The 26,222-nt window shown below is 44.5% G+C and overlaps 1 protein-coding gene across 1 annotated transcript in view; it reads left to right on the top strand.

Moving 5' to 3' along the window:
- LOC139057641 (protein regulator of cytokinesis 1-like) overlaps positions 1-26,222 on the top strand; it is a 73,102-nt gene that overhangs the window by 28,423 nt on the left and 18,457 nt on the right. The window contains exons 3-8 of the mRNA XM_070536232.1: positions 3,530-3,766; positions 6,577-6,744; positions 9,118-9,267; positions 10,233-10,377; positions 17,169-17,398; positions 23,130-23,273. Coding sequence (XP_070392333.1) covers positions 3,530-3,766; positions 6,577-6,744; positions 9,118-9,267; positions 10,233-10,377; positions 17,169-17,398; positions 23,130-23,273 — 1,074 coding nt within the window. The remainder of the gene's footprint in view (positions 1-3,529; positions 3,767-6,576; positions 6,745-9,117; positions 9,268-10,232; positions 10,378-17,168; positions 17,399-23,129; positions 23,274-26,222) is intronic.

The raw sequence follows: 26,222 nt of genomic DNA, 5'->3' as shown, positions 1-26,222 counted from the left end.
ACGCCTAGTTCTCTTCTCTCCGCTAAGCCCCGGTAGCACAGGACGTGCCCGCTTTTTAGCACTGTATATGCTTCTTTTGGCCTCCTAACTTCACTGAGCCCTGTTATATCCAATTTACTGCCCTCTAATTCCTCCAATAGCACTGCTAGACTCTCCTCACTAGATAACGTTCTAGCGTTAAACGTTGCCAGGTTCATATTCCAATGGTGGCCTGTCCGGAGCCAGTGATTCTTAGCACCCTCTGCTGCGTCGCAGGCCTGACCGCCGCCGTGGTCAGTAGCTTCACCGGTGCTGGGGACTGAGGGCCGGGGTTTGATTATGTTGTTCATATAGAAGGTTGTAGCCAAGTACTGCACCAGGGTGGCCAATCGTGCTCTGGTGAGGGAGTGCGTTACCGGTTCTGGTCACCGGGATCAGGCCACACTCGAGGCCTGCTTATGCAATTTTATCAACGCGCGGATTTTTTTTTTTTATTCTGGTGGAAAATTGCCGGCACCGGGATTCGAACCACGGACCTCTTGCACGCGAGGCGGGTGTTCTACCTCTACGCCACCGCTGCACCTCTGGTGCTGGTGTACAAGACAAGCTGTACAAGCTGGTGTACAAGACATATAAAAGCATTTTATAAGACTGACCAACATGACGTCACTGTTTGTTTTTTTACCCACATACTACTTCAGTGTCGTTTTCATGGCCTGGCACATACACACGCCAATGGTATAGGATGTGGCAATGTTTAACAGAATCAAACTTCATTTAAAGCATCCTCCACACTAATCCATGCTACCTTACAATGCGCCAGTAGTAGTTGTCTTCAGACAGATCGAATGCACTTTGGTATTTGGCAAGTTGCATAGAGGGGGCTGGCGACAAGTGGGCCAACAAGTTAATGGTTGTCTCTAAACTCACGGTAATCGCTGCGATTGAAGTGATGTTCCACCTACACTGAGATAGCCATGACAGGTGCTGGCTAACTCTCCCAGGGGCAATCTTATAGAGGTGCACAAAAACACTGATACAAATAACCAGGACATTAAAATTGAGTGTAGGGCAGCCATCGTAGTAGCTTAATGGTAAAGCACCACACATGTAATGTGCTCTTCCTCTGAGCACCAAAGAAATGTAAAAAGAAGTAAAAGCAGATCTATGAGTGTACTGTAAACAAAACAAAATTAACAAGCAAGTAAAAATATGCAACTTTTCTTTTCAGCCAAGCTTGCCATTTCAAAGCACATTTTAACATGCGACACAGTGTCTTGACCCTTGGTGTCATGATTAAGCTCTTTGGCTGGTTGATACCTGAAGCATGGCCCGAGTTTGAAGCGAATTTTCTGAACTGGCGCAGTCTTTTACTCTAAACACCTACAGAGCACACAATATAAAAATTAAGGGCGAACACACTGGATATGTTAATGCTGTCCAAACCACAAACTGCTTCAAGAAGCGCTTGCACTATGAAGGGTAACTTCCAGCAAGTCTTAGCACATTACACCAGTAGGGGATTTAGTAGACGGCACACCACGGTCGTAACACTTAGATCTACAGGTACAAGGCGCAAGAATTGCGACACACATATAGGCCGTCACACACACACACAGAACTGGTCTTTGTTGGTCTATCTGCATATCGTCATTTTCAGCTTAAGGCGGTGGGCCACTGCCCTGTACCCATTCTCCCTGTACATATTGGGCTCTTAACAGTGGAACATGTTCGGAAAATGTTCAAAACGGGTCCCAGATGACTGACTGGTCGCAAAAGTGGTTCCGGTTCACAAGTCTCGTGAAAGGCAACATATTGCAAACTATCAGCCAATTTCACTCACGTGTGTGTGCTGCAAGCTACTTGAACACATAGTTTCAAAGTCAATCTACACCTGCCTTGAAGACAAGAAAGCTTTTTTTCCCAACCAGCATGGGTTTAGACAGCACCTTTCGTCTGTCACACAGTTGATAGAAACGATCAACGATTTTTCAGCTTCCTTGAACAATAGAAAGCAGGTCGACGCTATATTTTTAGATTACTCGAAGGCTTTCGATCTGGTTGTACATAATGAATTAATTAAAAAACTGATGGAAATGAATATAAATTATGATGTTGTTATGTGGATCCGCTCATATCTTACAGATCGGACACAATACGTTGAAATAAATGGTAACAAATATAACCAATTAAAAATAACCTCAGGCGTTCCACAGGGATCCGTTTTAGGACCACTTCTTTTTCTAGCTTACATAAATGATATTGCTCATAACATAAGTAACGACATAACCATCCGGTTATTTGCAGACGATTGTTTATTATATCGTGAAATCAATAACCAAAGCGATCAGGCGTCACTTAGTCAAGCCCTTAAAGCTGTAGAAATCTGGGCCGCAAAAAGTAAAATGAAAATTAACGAATCTAAATCAGTCATGCTCAGAGTTACAAACAAAACAAAGCATGTTATTGAGTGTAATTATGAGATGAACTCAACAATTCTTACCGAAGCTGAAACGATAAAATACGTAGGTTTAACAATTTCGAATGACTTAAGTTGGAAATCACACATAGACGGAATTTGTGGAGCTACAGAAAAAAAGTTGTGGTTCCTTCGCCGAAAATTAAAGCTAGCTACGACACCCGTCAAACTACTTGCATATTTAACTTACATTAGACCAACGTTATAGTATGCCAGTGTCATTTGGGATCCGTTTCAATCCGGAATTATAAACTGCATTGAGAAGATACAGAGAAAATCTGCAAGGTTCATTCTTTCCCGGTATTATCGTACTGACTCTGTTTCCGAAATGCTTTGGTTGCTTGATTTGCCTCCACTGGCTCAACGGCGGAAGTTAGCTAGACTTAAATTTCTTTTTTTGTTGTCGAAAGGCCACTTCAATATTGAAACGACGTCCTATCTTGCTCCCAGGCAGGCTAGAAACGTCAGATCAAGCAATCGTTGCATGTTCTCCATTCCAAAAGCATATCTGGACATGTACGCTTATTCATTTTTTCTGCGAACGATTAAGGAATGGAACAGTTTGCCAGCGTCTGTTTTGCAGTCGAGTAGCATTGAAATCTTTGAGGGACATGTTAAAAACCTTTTATGAAATTTAATCTTAGTGGTGCCGTGCAAACATTGTCGCACTATTCTAGAAATACATACAATAGTCTTTCTTTCATGCTGCTTCCAATATCACTGTCACAATGTTAGAAACATGTATTTCTTAGCCAAACTATTGTTTTTGTATTTCATTATTTGTTTCGCATTGTATTTCCAACATTCATTGCTTCATGTCCAATTTACGTTTGTAAAGTGTTTACATTTTTTTTACGCTATGTGCAAACCAGCTGTACCCACCCTGTTATGGCTAAGACGGCCAACGGTATTTGAAAATAATAATAATGATAATACTGTCCAGTGTAAATAATGCATCAACTCTGTCTATTGGTACAACAGTAGAAAGGAGATGGACGAACAAGTTCATGTCCTTTCCCAGCCCCGTCTAAGTACGCTGGCTCTGATGTTTCCACATCTGTTCTTCCTCAGGTTGACAGTTCCCTCACAATGCTCGAGAAGGAGAATGTCATCCGGGAAAAGTTGGAGCAACTTAAGCAGATCAAAAGTTTCCGGAAGCGAGAACGCAAGAAGCTGCGTTCCAAGGAGTGTGAGCTGTGCACCAAGCTGGGCATGCCAGCTCTGGTCCTTTCTAACAACACATCCACTCCTACTGAGAAAGACCTGCAAGAGCTGGAGCAGCACGTGAATCAGCTGGAACGAGAGAAGGTTTGTTTGTTGTTTGTTTGTGTCTCATAATCATGTAGTAATTTTGGCACATAAAACCCCATAATTTAATTTTTTTTTCTAGCATCGTGGCATCCAGGGGCTGGGTCTGCAAAGGTACCTTGTGTGTGTGTGTGAAATTACATACACGAGTGTGGGCATTAATTGTCGCCCATTGTTGACCATCTCGCGAGCAGGAAAAGGAGCAAATCCATTTGCAGGTTCTTTTATAGCGAAGTTGCTAAGTGACCCGTCACCAGGTTTAGCCATTTTGAACAGAGAGAAACAGTATCACCACATGCTGACAATTGTGCCTGCAAGGTATTGCAACAACACGCACCGCAAAAGTGACTGAAATTTTACACAAAATCTTGCGTGCCCCTTCTCTCTAAGGAGTCTCTCTCCCAGCCAGAATGAAGGTTGAATGCACAAGTGTCTTACATAAAATGCACTCCCTGCAATGTCACTGCCCGTGACACGTGACTTTGGTAAACCGTCCAATTCAGAAGCCGCCACTGCAAGTGCACTGTGCAGCAAAAAACTAACAAACAAAAAAGATGTGGAGCTTGTCGTGCAACCGTAACGCAGTCCTTCGGCTCCTGTATGGCAGAAGGCAGGGAAGGAACTATGCTGTTGTCACTAGTCGGAGGAAGTCTTTACAGGCAGTTGCACTCGTCCCCTGGAAGTATGGTAACGGGTTGGAAAGTTGAAAAATTATTTCGGTAAGACACTTCCTAGGCATTGCTTAACCAATTCCAGCGTAAAAGGAAAATTTGGTATAGGGTTAGGTGAGAGGGCCTTCAACTTCGTTACCACTATAAATGTGCTCATTTTTGGTGTTTCTGTGTCTTCATGTTCCATTTCTGTCTCTTATAGTGTAGCAGGGCATACTTTCCTCACTAAATCGGGCACCAGCTGCTATATTTACTCGGATCTTGGCCGGCCACAATGCTCAGCTGGCCCCCAAAAGTCCAAAGCCAGAAAAAAAAAAAAGGAAGCTTACATCGATGTAAGCTGAACAAAACAGGGAGGACTGCGCTCAGAAAAAGAAAAGCACACTTATTGAATATGAGCATGCTGAGCTCATTCTACATCGTCATTGCTGCTGTGGTCTGATAAATATTATCCTCATTGCACTTTACGTGACAAATGTCTCCCGTTGCCCCTTCCAACGACTGACACATTTCTCAATGATGCCGAAGTCCTGAATTGCTTGAATGCTTGGCGTTGCCTCTGCGGCTAGCGTGTACGTGCATACACGCGTTCAGCGTGTACGTGCGAGTGTTGTGCTGTCGATGAACATGGTGGTCATGCAGTTCAGTGATGCGTCCTTTTCTCTCGATACAGTCATTTGTAGTATGGCGCACAACGCCACTGTCGCAGTGATTTTAGTGATGCTTTTTGTTTCCATTTCACCGTACAGTTAAAAAATAGTTGGAACATTTATTTTTCGCTTAAGGCTCACTCGGACTCAAAACTCGCAAATTCTACCCAGCCAGTATCACACTCGAGCTTCAGTGTAAGTTTGAGTGAGTCGACTCGTGAGTTGGCTGACCTATGCCATACCCACTTTCCATACCCCTTTGAGCTCAGTGCTTGCATTTGTAAGGTTGCGGTGACAATAAATTAGAATGAGGATAAAGCACCTTCTCCAGAATTTCTATCTAGAGACATCGAACCAGCTGGCTGGTGTGACCAGTTTCCCTATGACAATTTTTTCTATATTTCAATTGGGCTTGTAACAAGTGGGCTCATTCCCGTACCAAGTAGCCTGACAGCACATACTATTTGGTTTTCCTAAGATTCCAGAAACACATGCAGGAGTCAAAGGACACAAATGGCTTGCTTAGACATACATAATAATGCCAATATTAGATACAAGAACGTAAGCCGCAGGGGGGTGTCAGGAGTCAGAATGCTTTAAAATCTTTCAGAGCTGCCAGCCTTCATTGCACAGCGACCTATGGGGGCGTTCAAACGGGCTTCTTATAACACAGACAGCAGCCCTGCTTCGGTTTGTCCATACCTCATCAATATCTGTGCGTGATCAAATAATAAAGCGGTGTTTCTCGGGATGAGGACCACAGAATGCATCAGCCGGCTACCACAATTAACCTAATTTCCATTGAGATACTACTCATGAGCACAGAAGGATGCCAGAACACCTCTGTTACTTCTCACATCGGGAAATTTAATGCATGCACGAATAAAATAATGTAATGCTAACACAGACAAAAAGGTATAACCTTACGATGATCTAATTTCAGAAAACTGAGCAGTTGCTGTGTTTTCCATCATAAATTAGGCCAAAATAAATGCATTTGGAAGATCTGGACACTGTTTCCTCCCCTTGGCTGTGAAAATGCGCCGCAATAGGCGAAAAAAGCCAGTGCGCAAAGCTGAGACCTCGCACGGTTTGCATTCTACCGCGGCCACCGCTGGCATCGGATGGATGGATGGATGGGTGGGTGGGTGGGTGGGTGGGTGGGTGGGTGGGTGGGTGGGTGGGTGGGTGGGTGGGTGGCAGCTGAAACTGAAATTTTTTCCAGTGACTCTAGTACACACAGGCTAAGAGCGCCCCCTCGGGGTAGCCGGGCGCACGCCGTATTACACTTTTTTGCTGGGGAGCGCGGCGAATGGGACGGCTGGAGCAAAACCACCTGGCATGTGCAAATTTTGGAGGTCATGTTCTGAGCAAGGCAATTACTACTACTCTTGGGCTCAGAGAGAAGCGCAGTGTTCTTGTGAGTGCAGTTGCAGGTTGATGTTGCAGCCAATGTGCGCGTGTCGTTGAGCAGCGATGTTTGTTCCAGGCCATTCGCTCGTGCACACTCTCTGCGCTGCGGAACAGCATCATCGCCAAGCTGAGCCTGCTCGATGTCCAACCGGAGGCACAGCTGGAGATCCAGCTGGTGGAAGACCAGGAGGGCTTAATTCTCTCAAACAGCAACATCGATGAAGCGAGGGCTTACCTCGAACGGGTGAGCCACACTGGTTGGACTAACCTGCGCTCACACCATAGGAGGGAGCTGTGTTGTACAGACCGCAGTTATTGCACCTTACGTGCCCCTAAATGTGCAGTTAACCCTTTGAGGGTCGATTTTTTTTTTCGCAAATGTGACCGCCCAGGGTCGATTTTTTTTTCTTGCAGATTCCAATTCTTCTTAGGGACTTCTTTCGAAAAATTTACCTTAATTTTTTTAGGGTGACCGTAGAGTGAGAAAAAAATATTTTGCGTTGGTATATATGCACTCTTCATTCATGAATAACAACAGTAAAAATGGAAATATAGTGGAATCTCGATGATGCGAATCTCACGGGGTCACGAAAAATATTCGTATTAGCCGAAATTCGTATCATCGGAACAATTAAAACTAGCTAAATTAAAGAGTCAAAGACTCAGGCACACCTACTTAAAAAGCATTTATTTCTTGAGGAAAAGGTATCAAATGTCCTGCTTCTTTTTCTTTGTCAGGTCACTTAGCAGACTTTGTCCAAATCCATAAAAACGCGTGCACGTGTCGTCGCTGATTTCGTCCGCGGAATCGTGCCAACTGTGGCCTCTCCTCCGCACAGCGGCGCAACCTCCTCCCTCCCTTAACAACCGTCGCGCCGGTGGGGGGCGCAGCTGCGCATAGCATCCGTGACGTCACACAGTAGCCGTAGAACGAGCGCACGCGCGTCGGCAGTGGCAGCTGCACTGCCGCTCCTTCGCCAGACCATACATTTCTCTATGGCCAGACCTGGCCAGACGTCTCGTTGCAGTCGAGCGGGTGTGAGGCATGGCTCCGAAGCAGCCCAGTGATCGCGCGCCAAGCGGTTCGGGGGAGCGGCAGCGGACGCCGGATTCCCCCAACACCAAACGCCAGAAGAACAAGCAGCGAATGTGCATGCGACGCCTGAACATATCGCCAGATGCAAAAGCAAGGGAGGCAGAACCAAAATGCAACAGAGACTGATTAGATCGCCGGGTATCAAAGGCAGGGAAGCAGAACGAAAGCGGCAGCAGCGACTGGCGATATCGCCGAACACCAAAGCGAGTGAATTGGAGCACAGACGGCAGCAGCGACTGGCCATTTAACCGACCAGCAAAGCCAGGGAAGTGGAGCGCAGACGGCAGCAGCGTCTGGCTTTCGCCAAGCACACTTCAGAATTTCCAAAGTGTCTTCGGTAATTTTCGTATCAACCGACGCGGGTCAAAAATTGATTCGTAACAACCGTTCTCTAGCACGTTGCAAAGTAAAGGGGCTCGGCCGGGACCACAGAAAAATTCATATCATCCAGAAATTCGTATTAGCCATGATCGTATCATCGAGATTCCACTGTAAACTAATCAGAATTAAAAATTTGATGCATTTTCATGCACATAGTACAAGGCTTTGAAAATCCACACACGAGAATATTTCGCAAGTCTCAAATGTTCCTGCTCTTACACTAATACATACGTCCATAGCGTAATCGAACTGCATGGGTGCGTGCACTCAAAAAAACTGTTTGGTTGTGTGCCCATCAAAAAAAGCAACACGCGCGACAAACTTCCGCTAATCTTCATCTTATCGCCAACCAGCTAGGGCAATTAGTTTTCGCGAGTCCTAAAAAAAAGAAATGGAAACGCATGCATGGCGGCATCCTTCCTATGCGCATCCCTGTGAGCGCTGAACGAGCAAGAAACAAGCGGGCACCCTTTGAGCGATTAGTAATGAGGTAGTCATCAGCTTTGCAAGTGCAAAAAGCCAAAACTGCCCGTGAAACAAAATCCAAACAGCCGCCCGCCTACGCGCGCCCCAAGGTGTGAGCAGTAGTATATAGACGCGCGGGAGAAAACTAGCGCTAAAACCATGCAACGAAAACCGAGAGAGCGAGGCACGCGAAAAAAATTCCCTGTATCCCCACCTAGTGGCAGCACATGACAGAAAAGAAAAAGTTAGGTAATTGGCGCGCTTTTTGGACGTACAGATGGCGTCGTAAATACACGGCACTGACCATTTTTGGACTTGTTCGCGGTGCTGTATATTTACGTCATTGACCGTCAAAGGGTTAAATTTCGATAATAAGTCAGTGAAATCGGCACTTTGCTATACAGACAACGACTGATTATTTGTCGGACGGCTAGTCACTTGAAACATGGCGTGCTTGGCACTGTGCCAAGAATGCCGTCGCTTCGAGAGGTCAGTGCATTTTGCACTGTAGTCGCAGCAATTTGCCTCCGAATAGCTCGAGCTCATCTTGTCAGCCGCACTTGATGGGTCCTGACTAGGCTGACATGGCATCTTGAAGCTTCCATCGAGGCCTTTCTGGAGGCCTTATGTGTGTACTGTCATGCACGGGCTTCTCTCTTTTGCTTGCATGGTCAGCTGAAGCAGCTTGAAGAGGCAAGACGCCAGGAGCTTGCTGCCCTGCTGGATCAGCTGGCCTTGTTTTTTGACCGGCTGGACATCCCACTCGAAGAGCAGGACCACATTCGGAATGCCAGCAATGGCCTCACTCCTGCGACAATGGCTGCGGTATGGTGCATGGTTTCCGTTTGGTCCATTTAGAACAGATTTTGTGGCAACAAGAATTGTCCCGAAACGTCAATGACAAAATGGCAGCATCTGAAGTATGTCTGAACCTCTCTGAGGAACGAAAGTTGTTGCATGCCCGAAATTTCAGGATGTGGAGTGGGCAATGTCCTGCAAGGGTGGAGGGTAACAAGGTGTGGAAAATCAGTTTCCTTGATTGCTTGCCTGATGTTCATGAATGTTATGGTGGGTTTGGAGGTGTGGTTTGGTGCTGCAACATTTACATATGTGCCAAGGTGTCCTTCTCAAGACTCTTGCCTCGCCATATGAGGGCTACTGCATAGCTCTTTGCTGTTCGTATCAGGGCAACAGAAAAAGCGGTTGGTCTGTTATTCTTGGGTGCAAATGGAACATACCATCACTCCCCTTGTACCAAATATAGAATGAACAAGTAACAGTGGCCATAATTTCGGCTACGGTTATATGAATATTACATGAATAAACTGTGTAAACATTTATTATGGGTGCAGGTCATCTTGACTGCGACAGTATGAGCAGAGTGCCTGCTCACAGCATCTCTACAAAACAGTTGGCAGATCTCTTTCAGACAATCAACTTGTATGTCAACCAATCAATATTTAGCTAACTTCCTCAAGTTGTATCTTTCCGCAAATTGTAACTTTTTCTTCTTCTTTTTTGCTGTTACTATTATTTTTTTAATTCTAAGTTTGGCACGCCTGAGTGCCTTTCATAAGACGCAAGTCGCTGCTTCTCGAGAACACGTCTGTGTGCTTTCATCGAATGATACACATTGTGTGAAACTGGAGGCTTCCAGCACTCCGCCAGCATGCTTGCAAAAATGCAAGTTTGGTGATGCCGCCGTGTTGTCTGCGCTGTAACTGGTGTCATGGCGTCGTGCATCTGGCTATGTGTGCTCACACTTTTCGACATTCTCCTTGCCTCAACAGCTCAGGAACAAGCTCGCCGAGTACGAGCTGCAGAAGCGAGAGCGCCTTCGGGAGTTTGTCATCAGAGTCAAAGACGAGCTGCTCACGTGGTACGGGAAGTGTTGTCTGCCAATGAGTCGAGATTTCCTCGACGATGACGACGAAGGTGGGTGCTATTGTTTGCATGCACGGTTTTATGTCAGGCTGCCACTGCAGGGGTGGTACAGCTGCGCCAATGTGCTGGTACAGTTCCGAACTGCTGTGTCAAGCCGCTCTAAAACACTAAGCACGCGAGCACAAATGTTTCGAGCCGAGGCCAGTTTGAGGGCAGTGCCAGCTAAGTAAATAGCCTGGGCTTTGTTAGCATTATTTCCAGGATACTGGGAGATGCTGCAGTCGTTGAGCACTGCATCGTCCCAGCCTGTGTTGTGCAGCACTCGCATGCATTAATTTTCGTGTTCATCTCGTGAGACACCACCATGCGCATGTAGTTGTGTTTAGCAGCGCTGCCGGTAAATAGAACGAGCTCTGCTGGCTCGGTCACCCCCCGTTGGGAGACAGCTTAGTTTAAACGACCGTTCACGTGGCAACAGTTAACACTAATTCGAATCATTCAATGTGTTTATTTTGTTTGTGTGTTTGTTTAATTTACGGTGATGCGAGTATGCACGTTGTAAAGTGTAAATTAAAATGCAGATGTTTTAAATGGAGTGCTCGTTGCCTGCGAGGACACTGTAGGAGTGCAAAGGTATTGTTTACTCTAAGAACATACCGTTTGAAGTCGTTGAAAGCACCCATGTTGTAAATGTGTTACTGCTTTTGTTCTGTTATGTGCTAAAGCATACTACAAGACTCCTTACCGCAAATGTATGGGCATGTGATGGCATACCGAGATCCTTAAACCATTTATGTCCTTAAAGATACCGTGTTTAACACAAACTTGTACATAACAAAATGCATGTAATTGATTACTTGTAATAAATTGCCGTATTTACTAGAACCTAACGCGCACCTTTTTTCCGACAAAACGGGTCCAAAAATTGCATGCATGTTAGAATAGAGTACGACCCTAAATCCGCATTATCATATCGCCATCGGCATTAGAAAAATGGCCGCCTCGTATGCGCCTCTAGCCTAGCTGCCGTTGCTTCCTCCATGTGCATACCTCCATGCTGTATGTGTAACGAAGCGCTGGTGTAACCCAGTCTACCGCCTGCCTTCCCGTTTTCTGCGTTTAATTAATCAGCATGGAAGCGCCGACTGCAAAGACACGCAGAGTCCACCATTATGCCGCATTTAAAAGGAAAGTTATCATGCGTGCGAAGACAGACGGAAATCGGGTCGCATCACGAGGGTTCGGAGTTCTCGGAACTTGCGTGCGGGACTGGTGCAAACAGAAGAATAGTTTTGCCAGCAAAGCAACAAGAAAGGGTTTCAGTCGACCAAAGCAGGGCCGCTTCACCAAAATAGAAGAGCTGCTCACGGAATACGTGCACAAGCAACGAGCAGCACAGCGGCCTGTGATGACCGATCTGCTCAAAGTGGTACAGTCGATGCAGTTAGCCCTACAAAAAGGGCTAACGCGGAGTGACTTCAAAGCGAGCAGGTGCTGGCTATCAAATTTTATGAAAAAAAAAAGGCTTTTCTCTTGGAAGGCGGACAGGGATATGTCAGAAATTGCCCGAAGAATATAAAGAGAAATTGCGCCGTTTTCAATGCTACGTTGTGAAGTTGCGCCATAGAAACGGCTACCACTTCGGACAGATTGGAAATGCCGGTCAGACGCCGCTCTACTTTGACATGCCTGCCACCACAACCGTTCAAAAGAAGGGGGCGAAGCAAGTGAGCATTTTGTCTTCCGGTCACGAAGAAACTAGAGCCACCGCAATGCTTTGTTGCGCTGTGGATGGGTGCAAGCTGCACCCGTATCTTATATTCAGACGGAAGACGCTCCCAAAAGGAATAGTGTTTGAGTGGCGTCATTGTGCACGCAAATGAAAAAGGTTGGATGACCATGGACTTGGTTGCTGACTGGATTGTTAAAACGTTTGGCGGAAGAGAACCGGCGGCAGTTTGGGTCTGCGTGGGATGCTTGTGTATGCTTGTGTAACTTTAGTGTGTTGGGATTAAATCTGTTGTTTTCCAAATGAGAGAAAATATTATTTCTATATGAAAGCACGAGGTGCGCAGTATTGTACTTCTTCTTCTTCTTCTTTTTTTTTGTTTTTTGTCATGGAGAACTGGTGCGCGTTACAATTGAGGCTACGTTAGAATCAAGTAAATACGGTACATTTCTTGGTAGTATTGTGATTTATTAATTACTTAGTTTACTCTGTAATGCTCGCTGTAATTCAGTTACATTTTTGAGTAACTCGTTACATGTAACCAGTTGATTTATTGACGAGGCAACCTGTAACAAGCAGCATAGCATTGAGCTTGTTGAACGACAGAAAGCTGAGCTAGTTGGTAAGGATGCATAATGCAGAGAAGTCCTACTGTAGCAGTGGCCACTGGGGCTGAAGCCTAAAGAAGTATATTTCGAGAGGGATGGACGTGATTACAGAAAGCAGTAATATCAAGAAAATAGTAGTGGCTGTTCCTTGCATTCATTCAGTATCGCACAGGCTTAAAAAAATGGCCGCTAGATATGGTGTTGATGTCATTTTCACTGCTCTCAATAAGCTAGGAAAGATATGCGCTGCTGTGCAGCGAAAAAAGGAGCAGGTGAAAGGCAAAAAAAGAGCAGATATTTGTCCAGTGAAGCACATCAAGAACAACAGTTTTACCGACTGTCGTATAGGTGTGGTATATAAAGGTCCCTTTAGCTGTGGCCATTTCTATGTAGGGCAAACGCTGCAGTGTATCAATTGGAGGCTAATGGAACATAAAAGGTTGTCAACCGGTAGATTGCCTTCTAATCTTTCCTTACATTGGCAAGACTGCCAAGATTGTAACTGCACGCCTAAGTTAGATGAATGAGCTATATGTACAGGCATAGGAATGAAGATACGCGTCTCATGGTGGAGGCATGGCATATCAATAATGGCAGAAGTGCGTGCGTGAGTCGGGTTTCGATTACTTTACATAAAGAAGTGATCGAATGCCTTAACAGTTACCTCTGACATAGACCGGCACGTGTACCCGACTGACACATGGTGCTATCTTTCCAGAGCATGCGCAGATGAGTTTTGTCTTCTTTCTTTTTTTCACCTCAGTGCTTCCTTCAGTTGATAGTCGGCATTCGTGTTGTCCACTTCTCTCCTCTTGTGTCCGTGTCTGCACGCCTTACCCCTTCTTTGCATTATGAGAACTTGAATTTCACATAAACTGCAATACAGCGCCCGAGATCATGCCATGCAGCAGCCTCCCGAATGCACATTTTCAGACAAGGAAGCCTGCAGGCTGAACATTCATTTCCTTATCTTAATGCTCCACCAGATGTTCGCCAATAAATTGGGCAAGTGCAGGAATGTCTTGATGGTGAAAGTCACTTAAGATGTTAAAGGTGCCCTGAACCACTTTTTACTGATCAGGAGAAATGCATCTGCGTGAAAATAGACAATTTCAGATAGACAATTTCAGAAATACCCTGCCGCAAAAAGTACTTCAATGTGTTTAGCGGAAGCATAGTGATTGGCAATCAAACGTGGCCTTCATGTTGCTTCCACTCCTTCAATGCCTCCCACCGCATAGGCTATGACAGAACAGGGCATGCCTACAACGCCCAGCCTTCTAAATGTTGCCCTGGCACGGCGTTCAAATTTCATTTTGGATGTTAAAACTCCACTACTTCCACTTTTGGCACCTACGACGCGCCACGTGTATGCCAGAGTGGTGGTCTCCAGCGAGCCGCAGTGCACTTCACCAGTGGACTCATTGTGGCACCCCGCAGCGGCCGCAGTATCTACGCTACGTAGCAGACCACATCTACAAATAGCAGCTGCGTATGGGAATCTGCTTTATTACGAAATAAAGCATCCAGAAGAGAATGAGGAGCAGGCTTCTGTTGAAAAGAGAGCGTTTCAGAGATAGGTGCAGCTTATAGGAGCATACGCAGACCATGTTATGCTATCTGTGGACCAGGAAGTCACATAAGGATGATTTTTGCAGCTTTTCATTAGCCCAAACGGGAACGTCGTCTTAGTCTCAGCAACAACGAAGCGCTACGCTTCACAAAAGATCCAGATGCTGAGTAACCACAATATTGTGTGCAGCATCCCTATGCGTTACAACACTGCCTTACTGCCCAGTGCGCACATCAAGCTAACTGGCTAGGTTCCCTGTCTTTCCATCTCTTTTTCCACCTCGTGCAAGTTTTCATTGTTGCTGCTGGTGTCTTCCCACTGACAGCAACAGACGGTGACTGCGAAACATTTTTAAAAGCAATTGTTTGTGCGGATAGGCACCGTGTGAAGGCCTGCAAAGCATAAACTGAAGAGGTCTGGTCAGCTTGTGTTCATTGAATCTATGCAATGTTAATAAATGCTTGGAAGTAAATAACTTAGAATGTATCAATTACTATTGAGTAATTTCTAAATTAGTTTCATGGAACAGTAATTTGTAACTGTAGTCAATTAATTTTTTATAAGTAATTGTAATTGTAATTTGTTACATTTTTCCATAACATGTGCAAGTCTGGTTTAACATGGAAATGCGAACAGAAGAGTTGAGTGCATGAATATGCTTGTGCTGATGGAGATTGATGTGCATGTAAAAATTTGCACTGCAAGCCTGTCTGGGGTTATTAAATATAAAGTTGATAAAGCCACAAATGACCATTTCTGCTGTGGATGCGTCAGCGATGTCGATAACGGAATTTACTGCAGCAATCAATGCATCCATTCATTCACCGCGAGAATGCTGAAGCGCTCCATGTTAGCTGCATCCATAGGTATGAGGGATGGGGAAACAGCATGCTTGTAAATATCCAAAAGCATTTATATTTGAAAACATGTTGGTTTGCACAGCATTTTGAGACAAATCATGGTTTCAGTTGCTTTAATTTATATATGTATACCGTGTGCAACTTGCTACCGTGTGTAACCTGCACTCCATATTACAACAACCTACTACAACACCTATTAACCACAATATTGTGTGCAGCATCCCTATGCGTTACAACACTGCCTTACTGCCCAGTGCGCACATCAAGCTAACTGGCTAGGTTCCCTATCTTAACCTAACCTATTACAACAACCAAAAAATAAAATGGCTGTTCGGTAATCAAGAATAGCTGCAAGGAAAAAACGGCACCCGCCAAAGCAGATTTGTTGGAGATGATACTAGCCACACTCTTAGAATGAATGTAGGGCATGTTTGCAACGGCACGCCGCACCACACCATACTGTGCACTAATCCATATGGGTGTTGCTCAGCTAGAAGAAAACTGGCTGAAGGAGGTGCGACCAAACGTCTCGGCAAATCACGATTCTTACTCCGTGATCTTGGTGCAAGATTTGTCACGTGTTTAGTCACCACTGAGCAAAGGGCTGGCTTACCGGAGTGTTTGCTTACCAAGGCTGGCTGTGTGACATAATGGTCTCTCCTTTTTCTTTCTCCGTGAAGGCAAAGCAGCACTTCCAGACGATCGTTGCATGCGACATTCACAGCTATCGCCACCAATCCTATTGCGATAAGCATCTTCGCCTATCTGTTTCACAGCGCGTGGTACCATCAGAAGCGCAGTGCAAGCTTTTAATGGGTGATAACAAACATGCTGCCGCTCCCTGCTGCATACTGCAATCGCATATGTTTCCCAGTCACTAGATCCCATGTGAACAACAAAAGGTACGAGGCGCACACAATCGAGAACAGTATGCAGATGCCCGTCTCGCGTAAAAGCGACAGTGAGCAGTTTCTTATTCCAATACCAACAAATCTCCACCTTGGTTATCGCATGCCACATGCATAGCTATTGCCACCAAACCTATTGCGATAAGCATCTTCGCCTGTGCTTTACAGTGCATGATGCGTAGTGCCATTGGTAGCGCACTGCACGATTCTAGTATGTGATAATCCAAATACGCTACCGTTCTCTGCTGCAAGTGGGCGAATGTGGGTGTCACATTTTGCTTTGGCGGCATCCGGCGTTGCCTACCAGGTCGATTTCGTTTTGGTCTCCCATCGCTCACTTAAGACACAACGCAACAAGAAAACAACAAAACACATCTCGGGCCGCCATAGCACCGCCAGCTTGATGCGCGTCGGCGTCCCACGCAACGCTTCGCATTGTGTAAATGTCAACAATAGTTGAGCGTGAAACTTTTTTTAGTTAGTTGACATTGTATGTTGTCCCGGTTGGTTCATTTTTTTTTCTCATGTTTTTTTTCCAAAGCTTATTAAAGAGGTTCTTCTGTGCATTGTGCAACTGTGCAATCAATGTATCACACCGAATCTTCATGTTCAGCATGTTCACTTGCCGACTGGTTCAACTTCTCAGTTGTCCATAGTGACTTACCCCATTGCAGACAACTGTTCACTGGAGCACACAGCGATTGGGTTACTATTGTAGTTCTTGACTGCCACACTTGTGAAAGAGTTAAACAAAAGCACACAGGGCAGGATGGTCATTACACGTCGTCTGCTAACCTTGCGCATTGTAACCAGGACTTCCTCAGTGTCAGGCAGCTATCTCATTTGCAGTCTATTACCTGCCCTTTATGAAGGCTGGAAATGAAGTCCTTAAAAATGGAGCATGGTTGGCACTCACTTACTGACATTAACTACTTTTTGTGCTCTCAAGATAACTTGTTCTTGGGCTAGTTGGTGCATTCTCCGTTAGGCCATCATAGCTCAAATAAAACGGAAACATGATGACACTGGACAACATAACGGACACTATTGATGACTGGTCTTGTCTGTCTTGTCCTTTTTATTTGTGTTACAGTGGTCTTACCAAAATTTTTGTGCTCTGTCTCTGGAATGTCTATTGTTCATGCTGGCATTGTGCCTTTCCAGATGCCACCGAGGAACACCTGGCAAAGTTGGAGCAGCTGCTGAAGTCCTTGAAGGACTTCTACTCCGAGAACAAGGTCATCATAGCCAAGGCAGAGCGTCACGAAGCCCTGTGGATGAGATTTCTAGAGCTGGAGAAGCTCGCCACGGACCCGTCCCGCCTGATGAACCGGGGAGGCCACCTCCTCATTGAGACCAAAGAGAGGCAGCGCCTGCAGACAGAGCTGCCGAGGGTGTGTGCCTGCTGATGCTTCATTGTGACGTCTTCATTGGCAGTAACCAGCCAACCTAAGGCCTACATCACAGAGCCGTCAGGAGAGCATGTGCTTTATTGCCAGTCTCTCCTAGAAAATGGGATGCTGGCATTAAGAGTATTGGCCAACATTGCCAATTGTCTTTTAATGTGAGAACTATTGGCACGGTCAGACTGAATTTCTTTACAGCAGTTAAGATTTGGTTCGGGGAGCACTCTTAATTGTGCAAGCCAGAGATGCCGGCAAGGTCAGCAAGAAACCGCAACAAAGACCGCACACAAACATGCGATAAAGCATAAATATAGCAAGCTACACGATTATAAGGAATTCACCATGCGAGAACAATGCGAAGCATTCTGTACACAGGGTTCGTAAGGAAACGCTGCAGACAGACTCGTGTGCGTCCGCTTGGCGACGGGAGGGCGAGGCGTGTCACTTCGAGGTCCCCTCTGGTGTCGACACTCGACCGGGTTCCTCCGACAGCTGTTTGTCCCTCAAACGTTGACGACCGACCAAGCCAATGCACCTTCCCTGCTCCTCTTCTCGGCTGCGTCTGCCTCTGCCAACGTGTTCTCATTCTTCTCCAAAGCACGTGTAACAGCAGCCACCTTGTGCTTCCAAGCTCGAGCCCACGCACTACCACACGCAAAGTTCACTCCTGTGGGTGCGGTGGTAACATGCCGTCCAGTTTGCTTGTGGGCTGGCTATCATCTAGCAGCTGCTTAGCTATCCCACCAAAAATTGCCGGTGCGTCTATCGTTTAGAGACGATTGGGAGAACACTTTTTGAACATAATAAAATATATGTTGCCGAACTGTAGATAAGGCTCCTGTGAACATGCGAGCCAGAACATCATTGATTAAATTCAGTTTCATACGATTTCCCGGCTACAACATTCCTGATCGAGAATGCAAAAATGGCTCAATAAAGTTACGCTTTTTTTACAGGCTACAGCATAGACCGCTTATAACGTAAGTCGCCATAGTCATGAATTTCCGTACTGTAAGCGGTGCCGCACTATAACCAAAACATTGTAGAAAGGCTGTACAGATGCAAAACGTGTACTATAAGCCCCATGAATAAACTAAGGGGGCGCTGCGAGTGTCGCTCCCGTGAGATTGGGGCATGCACTCTCGCCTGTTGTCTGCTGCAGTTTGTGGTGTCCGGGCACCTTCTGCAGTGTTTTCGTTTGTTAGCTCTTGTTCCCTCTGCTTGTATACTTATGGTGGTCGTCTCAAATATAGTTTTGCGACGTGTTCGGCCGAGAAAATTTATTCAAAAAGCTTATTTCTCGGACGACAATACAGTTCTTAAAGGGAACGCTACAGTGCCTGCTGAAGGAGGGCAGAGTAGCCCATTGTAAGTTTTTCATGCGTGGATGAACAAGTGCAAAAATATGCCATATAAGAGTCCAGTTATGATACCAGATACCTGCCACGGTGCGACACGTATGTCACAAACGTTGGCTATGTACGACTTCTACAACAGTTATCTTCATTTCAATCTGCTAAAACAGGTTTGCTCACGACAAGTAGTTTATGGTATAATATCTATTTTTTTGCATTCCTTCAGAGAAACGCTTGACAGTAACACGAGGACTTAACTAACACTGCAGTTTAGATTCTACCAGCACCTCTTGCTTCTTTAACTGCTTCTCAAAACAAGGCAGTTCTTCACGTGTTGTTCATCATCATCACCAGCCTGTTTTATGTCCACTGCAAGACAAAGGCCTCTCCCTGCGATCTCCAATTACCCCTGGTCTGCGCCCAACTGATTCCAACTAACGCCCGCGAATTTCCTAATTTCATTGCGCCACCTAGTCTTTTGCCGTCCTCGACTGTGTTTTTCTTCTCTTGGTACCCATTCTGTAACCCGAATGGTCCAACAGTTATCTAACCGGCGCATTACATGACCTGCCCAGCTCCATTTCTTTTTCTCTTGATGTCAGTTAGCATATTGTCTATACCCGTTTGCTCTCTGATGCAAACCGCTCTTTCTGTCTCTTAACGTTATGTCTAGCACTCTTCGTTCCATCGCTCTTTTCGCGGTCCTTAACTAGTTCTCAAGCTACCTTGTCAGTCTCCAAGTCTCTGCCCCATATGTCAGCACCAGTAAAATTCACTGATTGTACACCTTCCTTTTCAATGATAATGGTAAGCTTCCAGTCAGGAGCTGCCAATGTCTGCTGTATGCGATCCAATCCATTTTTATTCTGTGAATTTCCTTCTCATGATCAGGGTTCCCTGTGATTAATTGGCCTAGGTAAACATACTCCTTCACAGACTCTAGAGGTCGACTGGCGATCCTGAACTCTTGTTCCTTTGCCCGGCTATATATCGTTATCTTTGTCTTGTGCATATTAACCTTCAACCCCACTTTTGCACTCTCTCTGTTGAGGTCCTCAATCATTTGTTGTAACTCGTCTGCATTGTTGCTGACTAGAACATTGTCATTGGCTAACCGAAGGTTGCCAAGATATTCGCCGTCGATCCTTACTCCTTAGCCTTCCCAGTTTAATAGCTTGAATACTTCCAAGCATTGTGTCTCCCTGTCTGACCCCGTGTTTATCTTAAGTGGCGGTAATTTGAAATGAGGCTAATTGAGGCTTACAGCTGTTGGCAGAATACGAAAAGCAATGCAACAATATACTGTATTTACTCGCGTAATGATCACACTCGCATAATGATTGCACCCCTTAATTTTGTCGTCAAAATTTGATTTTTTTTTCTTTCCTGTGTAATGATCGCACCCCGAACTTCTCGCAGCAATATGTTGTGTGCCAAGTCTAGCTGATGATGATCGCACTTACCATTTGTCGAATCCTGTCAAACGCTACGCGAACGACTCTTGAAGACATACCAAGCACTCTGCACGCACCAAACATTCTTAAGCAGATGCCCCATTTCATTCTTTTCATCACTTTCCGGACTTCCATGAAAAAAAAGAAACTACAACCAAACTTGCCTTCGCTTTATTATTTGTAGGCTTCATAATGGTTGTGGCCAGCAACAACGACAAAAAGGCACCTTTCGATTCTTCTCATCTGCGCTCGTGGGCACGCAACAAATGAAAGTGGCCACATTTAGACTGACACGTTAGAAGTGTACCCTATTCATTCACCGACGCTTGTAACACAGCTAAGATATTCGCCCACCTTTAGCGGAAATGTGCCATATCAGGATATTAGTGAAGACAGATGCCGCAGTTTCCACAGCATGCTCGCCATGTGTTTCTGTCACTGGCAGCTAAACGCGCCCATCTCCGTTTTTGTCCCCTCAAAGTTAACATGGCTAGGTTATTGTTGCAAACTTGCTGATATTAATGATATTACTCATTACTGATATGAAATAAACTGCTTCAATGCGCGTAATGTACTCGCGAGAAGAAAAAAAATAGTGTTTGGCTTGCTCCACCGGCAGCCATTCTTGTTTTGGTGTCCCGCACAAATCCCGCACTATTACGGCGCAATTGCACAGTGGCAGCCACCTGCTTGACCTGTTGTCATCCCGCATCAAATGCGGGACGAAAATTTTTTTTCGCTGGAAATTTAACCCGCGTAATTATCGCACCACTGAATTTGCACCAATTTTTTTGACAAAAAAGTGCGATCATTATGCGAGTAAATACGGTATATTCCCTTTCTGTGCTACTAGAATTGGTGCTTCTATCATGGAAAATATGGTGAATGGCACACCCAAAACCAGAAGTGTGTGACCTCAGGAAGCTTCTCCGTGCTAAGCACAAATTGTTTAACTCCATAACCCCCCATCCCGGGCTGTACTCGTCATGGAAAGTTGTACGAATATCGCCAATGACGAGTCGCATTTGTTTAGCCCGATGTTGTGCTGCTTCCACTGCCAAAGACGAGTTATCGTTGGCAGCGAGGGAAAACTGCTTTTAAAACCAGCTTTTATTTTGTGTTAATTCTAAGCAAAAATCAATCAATACATTTTCAGAATTATAAAGACAGAAACATTACAACTATATAAAACGTTTGGGAAATTCGGTATGTTTTTCCACAATTAATACGGGGGTTGAAGGGCTAAGTGTGTAGCAAGAAGTGTTGGCTTACGATGAGATGCAGGTACATTTTATTTAGCATGGGTCTTCAAATCGAGTTCCACAAATGGTATCTAGAGTTCCGTGAGCAGTCGGAATCAGACCCCATCCCGTTTCTTTAGAGCGCAGCTCATGTATTCATTCGTGCGTTGGATGTCTGCGTACCTTGGCATCCGTTGGTAGAACTGAGGAAACAAGCAGAGTGAAGGATGGAACCATGAACGCGTAGCGTAGTTGGGGATGAAAGGCAGTTACAATAAAGGGAGCGTGAGGAGGAAGATGTGGCAAAGGCAGTGCCATGCAAGACGTGTTCTGAGACGAACGCTACTAGATGGCGCAAGGTGGCGCAAGGTGGCGCATGTTGTCTGTTCACTGATGACGCCATTGACAATGCATGCGGCGATTGCGTCTGCCGATAATGTATATGGAAACAAAGCGCTGCATGAACGGAGGTCTGTGTGCGGCGGCTGCTGTGAGTCGTGCCCACACATCAGCCACACGCTACCTCTCGTGATATCCCGATTAGCGAGGCAGCGGCACCACACTTTGCGCCATGCTGCACGAGACATTGTCCGTGCCAGCCAAGACATTGCAAAATGGAAACGCGTATAGAGCTGGGCTGAAATTTCGCATTAGGGAATATCGTAATTGCTGGTGAATTTTTTTCCTTTTCTCTTCCATAATTTATTCATTTCGATTTAACTAAGCCATCGCCCATTTCACATAGTATTGTCTGCGAACAGTGATCGAGGTGGCCCACGCAAGAGAGGTGGCTGTGCTGTGCAATTTGTGACACGTGGGTGGAAATGAACTCTGAAGTTCTGCGAGCTAAGAGCCAGTTGTCTGCCCCGGTCGACTTTTGTACAGCCCACGGATGATGGATGCACGGGATGCATGCACGCATTATTTGGTGCACGGGAGCATATGTGTCGGCACGGTGCATTTTCATGCACTACGTGGGGAAACAAAGAAAGTGCGACAAGTGATTCGATGTGTGCAATGGGCCCTGCGCTGCAGGCCACGCAGGGGGCCATTTAGGCTTACTAATGCAAACTGTATATCGAAGGCCATTCCGTAGCGCAAGTAACGTGTCACATTTGTTTGCGAAAACTAAAATAAGATTTTCTGGGTCCGACACCTTGTTAGCTTCTTAACCAAGGCTTTGATGGCTTTCAAAAATAAAGATCAGAGCTGCTGGCCGAAGATATAACGTGGATAAGCTGTGCGTCCACAAACATAGATACTTTCTGCAAAAATGTGCAATATTGTGTATGGAGTTATTTCTGTGGGTTTTACATGCCGACTTTTTTTTCTTCTTTCAGCCTGCTGTATTTGAGGGTGCGGGTTATACGTGGAAAAATATGCTAAGTGTTGCAAATGGTGCACTAACAGTTGAATTTTGTTCCTCAAGCCTTACCTGTACGAACGGTCAAAGCTTTGCTCTTACACAGTTGGAGCTGGAGCACAGAAGTTCCCTTGTCTGTGTAGCACTCGTGACGTTCATTTCGAATTATCCAGTGCATTGTTTTCTTGATGCTTCGATGTCCCAAAAGTATCCGAGCTTTCAGCTTGTGCTCAACACTTGATTTACATCGCTGCACTATCATTTTTTCAACCTGGCATTCTGAGCTCTTTCAAATTTCGGTTTCAGCTCAGGCAAGAAATTCAAGAATACATTACCACCTACAGCGGCAGGAGTGAAATATTTGCGCGTTGGGGTAAGGACTTCCTCGACCATTTGGATTCCCAGCAGCGTGCGCGTGCCGAAGAAAAAGAGCGCCAACGCCTCGAAAGGGTGAGGGCAGCATTTGTCTTCCTAATCTATAACAGGCAACTTGCTAAACAAACTATGCCAGTAGTGTGATTGCATAGATATCACTCGTGTATTTCGCACTGCCATTGTTTTTTTTTTTAACTGATTCTCACTTCCAATAAAATGAAAGTTTATTTCTTTTCAACAAAAAGAGGGCGTCAAGACAAGGCAAGAGCCTGACAAGGTCCTGGTCACCCATAGAACAGCTGGCATTGCGCGCAAGCACTTCACAACAAATTCGTAATGAATTTCTCAAGCCTTGTAGAAAGCATGACGCAGTAAACATGCATGAAATTTGTACAAAAAAAAGAACAACTAAATTGCATACACAACTTAACATTGAGCGTTATAAGCATTTTTTACAAGCTTTTACAAATAATTTTTTTACGAACATAAAAATGTCAGTCCTAAAACATAGGAACAATATCTCAAAGAATGTAAAATAAATGGTCTGTCAACTAAATGTATCTTATTCCGTTGGTTCCACTAGGCATTTTTTAATTGTAGATTTAAAACTTTTTTGTGGAAGATGATATTCAGTTTCAAAGGGAAATTGATTTATTACCTTGGGAATTTGGTAGCTCGGTGTTTGCTTGCTGCATGTGATTGGAACAAGTTTACATTTCGTCCAGAAAGCATATCGGCTGCTGGAATTATCTGGACAAGAAAAGAACAATTCATGACGATGGATGTACTTCACTAGACAGAAATTATATACTTCTTTTACTTTGGGGATGCCATGTTTTTGAAGTAGCGGTGACATAGGTAAATCTGAAGGCCTGCCATAAAACCCCTCAATGGCACGCAAAGTGCGTCTCTGAATTTAAATTAGTTTGAGGTAATTGCTGGGCGTCGTAGTTCCCCAAACAAGAATACAGTATGATGACCTTGAGTACAGGAGTGCGTAATATGTGGATATCTTTAACCAGAGAGGGGCAAATAATGAGATATACAAACAACCGACTGTTTTGCTTAGATCAGACATTAATTTGGTTGTGTGAAATTTCCAAAAAAAGATTCTCATCGAAAAAAATGCCAAGAAATTTCTGGTTTCAAACTCACTTTAATTCAGTATGCTCGTAGACAACCTTCAGAGTGATACTTTCCACTGTATTAATAGGATGGCAAATAATGTAGTTTGTCTTTGATAAATTAAGGCTTAGCCTATTGGTCAATAACCAGTTATGTAGCTTTCTTAAATATGCATTTGCCGTAGCCTCCATTTGGGACAAGGAGTGGGATGAAAATATATTCGTATTGTCAGCGTACATGACCAGATTAGGCGATTCGGATATGTTAGCGATATCATTTATGTAAACTAAAAACAATAATGGTCCTAATTTTGATCCTTAAGGAACACTATGCTGAATTGCCAATTTCTCTGAGGGTATGCCATTAACCTGAACATACTGCAGTCTGTTATTTAAATAGCTCTTTAGCAAGTCAAATGCAATACCACGTATGTCATAACTGTTAACCTTGTGTAGCAGGGTGTTGTGATAAACGCAATCGAATTGGGAGGGGGGCCTCTCGGAAATTTAAGAAAAGGCCAAAAGTGTACTGTTTCATTTCAATGTTCTTAATAATTTCGTCTTTTACTGTTAAAACAGTGCCTGCTCTGTTGATGTGTTTGTCTGGAATCCATACTGTGAGGAAGTAATAACAATAACATTGCACTTATGGAAAAAAAATTTCGAGACGAGTATTAATGACACCTTCAAAGACTTTTGATAAAACGAGTAGAACAGAAATGGGTCTGTAATTAGATATGTCATTCTTTCCCCCACTTTTATAAACTGGACATGCACGTGCTATCTTCAGCGATCTGGGTACACTCCACTTTCTAACATACCGTTTGCGATGGAACACAGAGCGTCACATATTAAAAAAGACGCATGCCTCAAAGGTACTGCTGGTATGTCATCATACCCAGGTGAAACATGATTTTTTACCTTATGAATTAATGAAGCCATTTCATGAGCAGTGGTTGGCATAAGCGCAACAGAATTTTGTAAGGGAGTGATTAGGTTAGGAAGTGTCTGGCACTGATGTGGTCTCCGATGTACATATAGAATCTGCTGCATTAATGAAAAAATAATTAAGTGTGTGTGGTATCAGAGCCTGGAAGTTCACCATTGACTGTCATAATAGTAAGGGGCGGGTCTGAATTACATTTATTAGTTAAGAAGGTAATTTCTCGCCAAACTTTTCTACTGTCAGACTGTGCTTCTGTAAACCAATCAATATAATAAGTTGATTTGACTACTTTAATATCCTGGTTAAGTTTATTTCTGTATTCTTTAAGTTCAATGAGGGTGTTGGCATCACGGCTCTTCATAAACTTGTGATACAAATGGTTTTTCGTCTTAATTCTTTTGTATAGTTCCCGAGTTATCCAAAGCTTTCTAAACTTTTTGCAAGTTTTAGTTTCTTTTAGTGGAAAGGCATTGTTGTAGCACTAAAGAAACTGTTTCATAAATGCAGTATGTGCTTTGTTCACCTCAGTTGTATCATACACATTATCCCAATGTGAACTTTCAACTAATGTTCTGAACATACTCATTGTGTTAGCATTAATTACTCTGTATAACTGTGGGACCTTCATATCTATGTCGTGCATGACAGGCAGGAAGCAAAAGATTGGCAAATGATTGCTGATGTCATGGGAGAGGACACCAGAAAGAATGTGTTTAGATACCAGATTTGTAATATATGTACGTCTGGTAGACTACTTGTTTCAACATTTACCCTTGTGGGTAAGGATACAATTCCAGCAGGCAAAGGATGCAATGGTATTATTGAATTGCGTTGCACATAAATCGCTCGACAATAAGTTATTCAACAGTAACAATATGTCACCCATAATAATAAATATGCATCTGGTAGAAGTCAGAAACACCAGTAAGTTTTCTAGGAAGTTGTAGAAGTGCT

This window comes from Dermacentor albipictus, chromosome 3 (assembly GCF_038994185.2).
Source record: "Dermacentor albipictus isolate Rhodes 1998 colony chromosome 3, USDA_Dalb.pri_finalv2, whole genome shotgun sequence".
Classification (NCBI taxonomy): Eukaryota; Metazoa; Arthropoda; class Arachnida; order Ixodida; family Ixodidae; genus Dermacentor; species Dermacentor albipictus.
The sequence above is the reverse complement of the archived record's forward strand: the minus strand, read 5'-3'. Positions and strand labels throughout refer to the sequence as shown.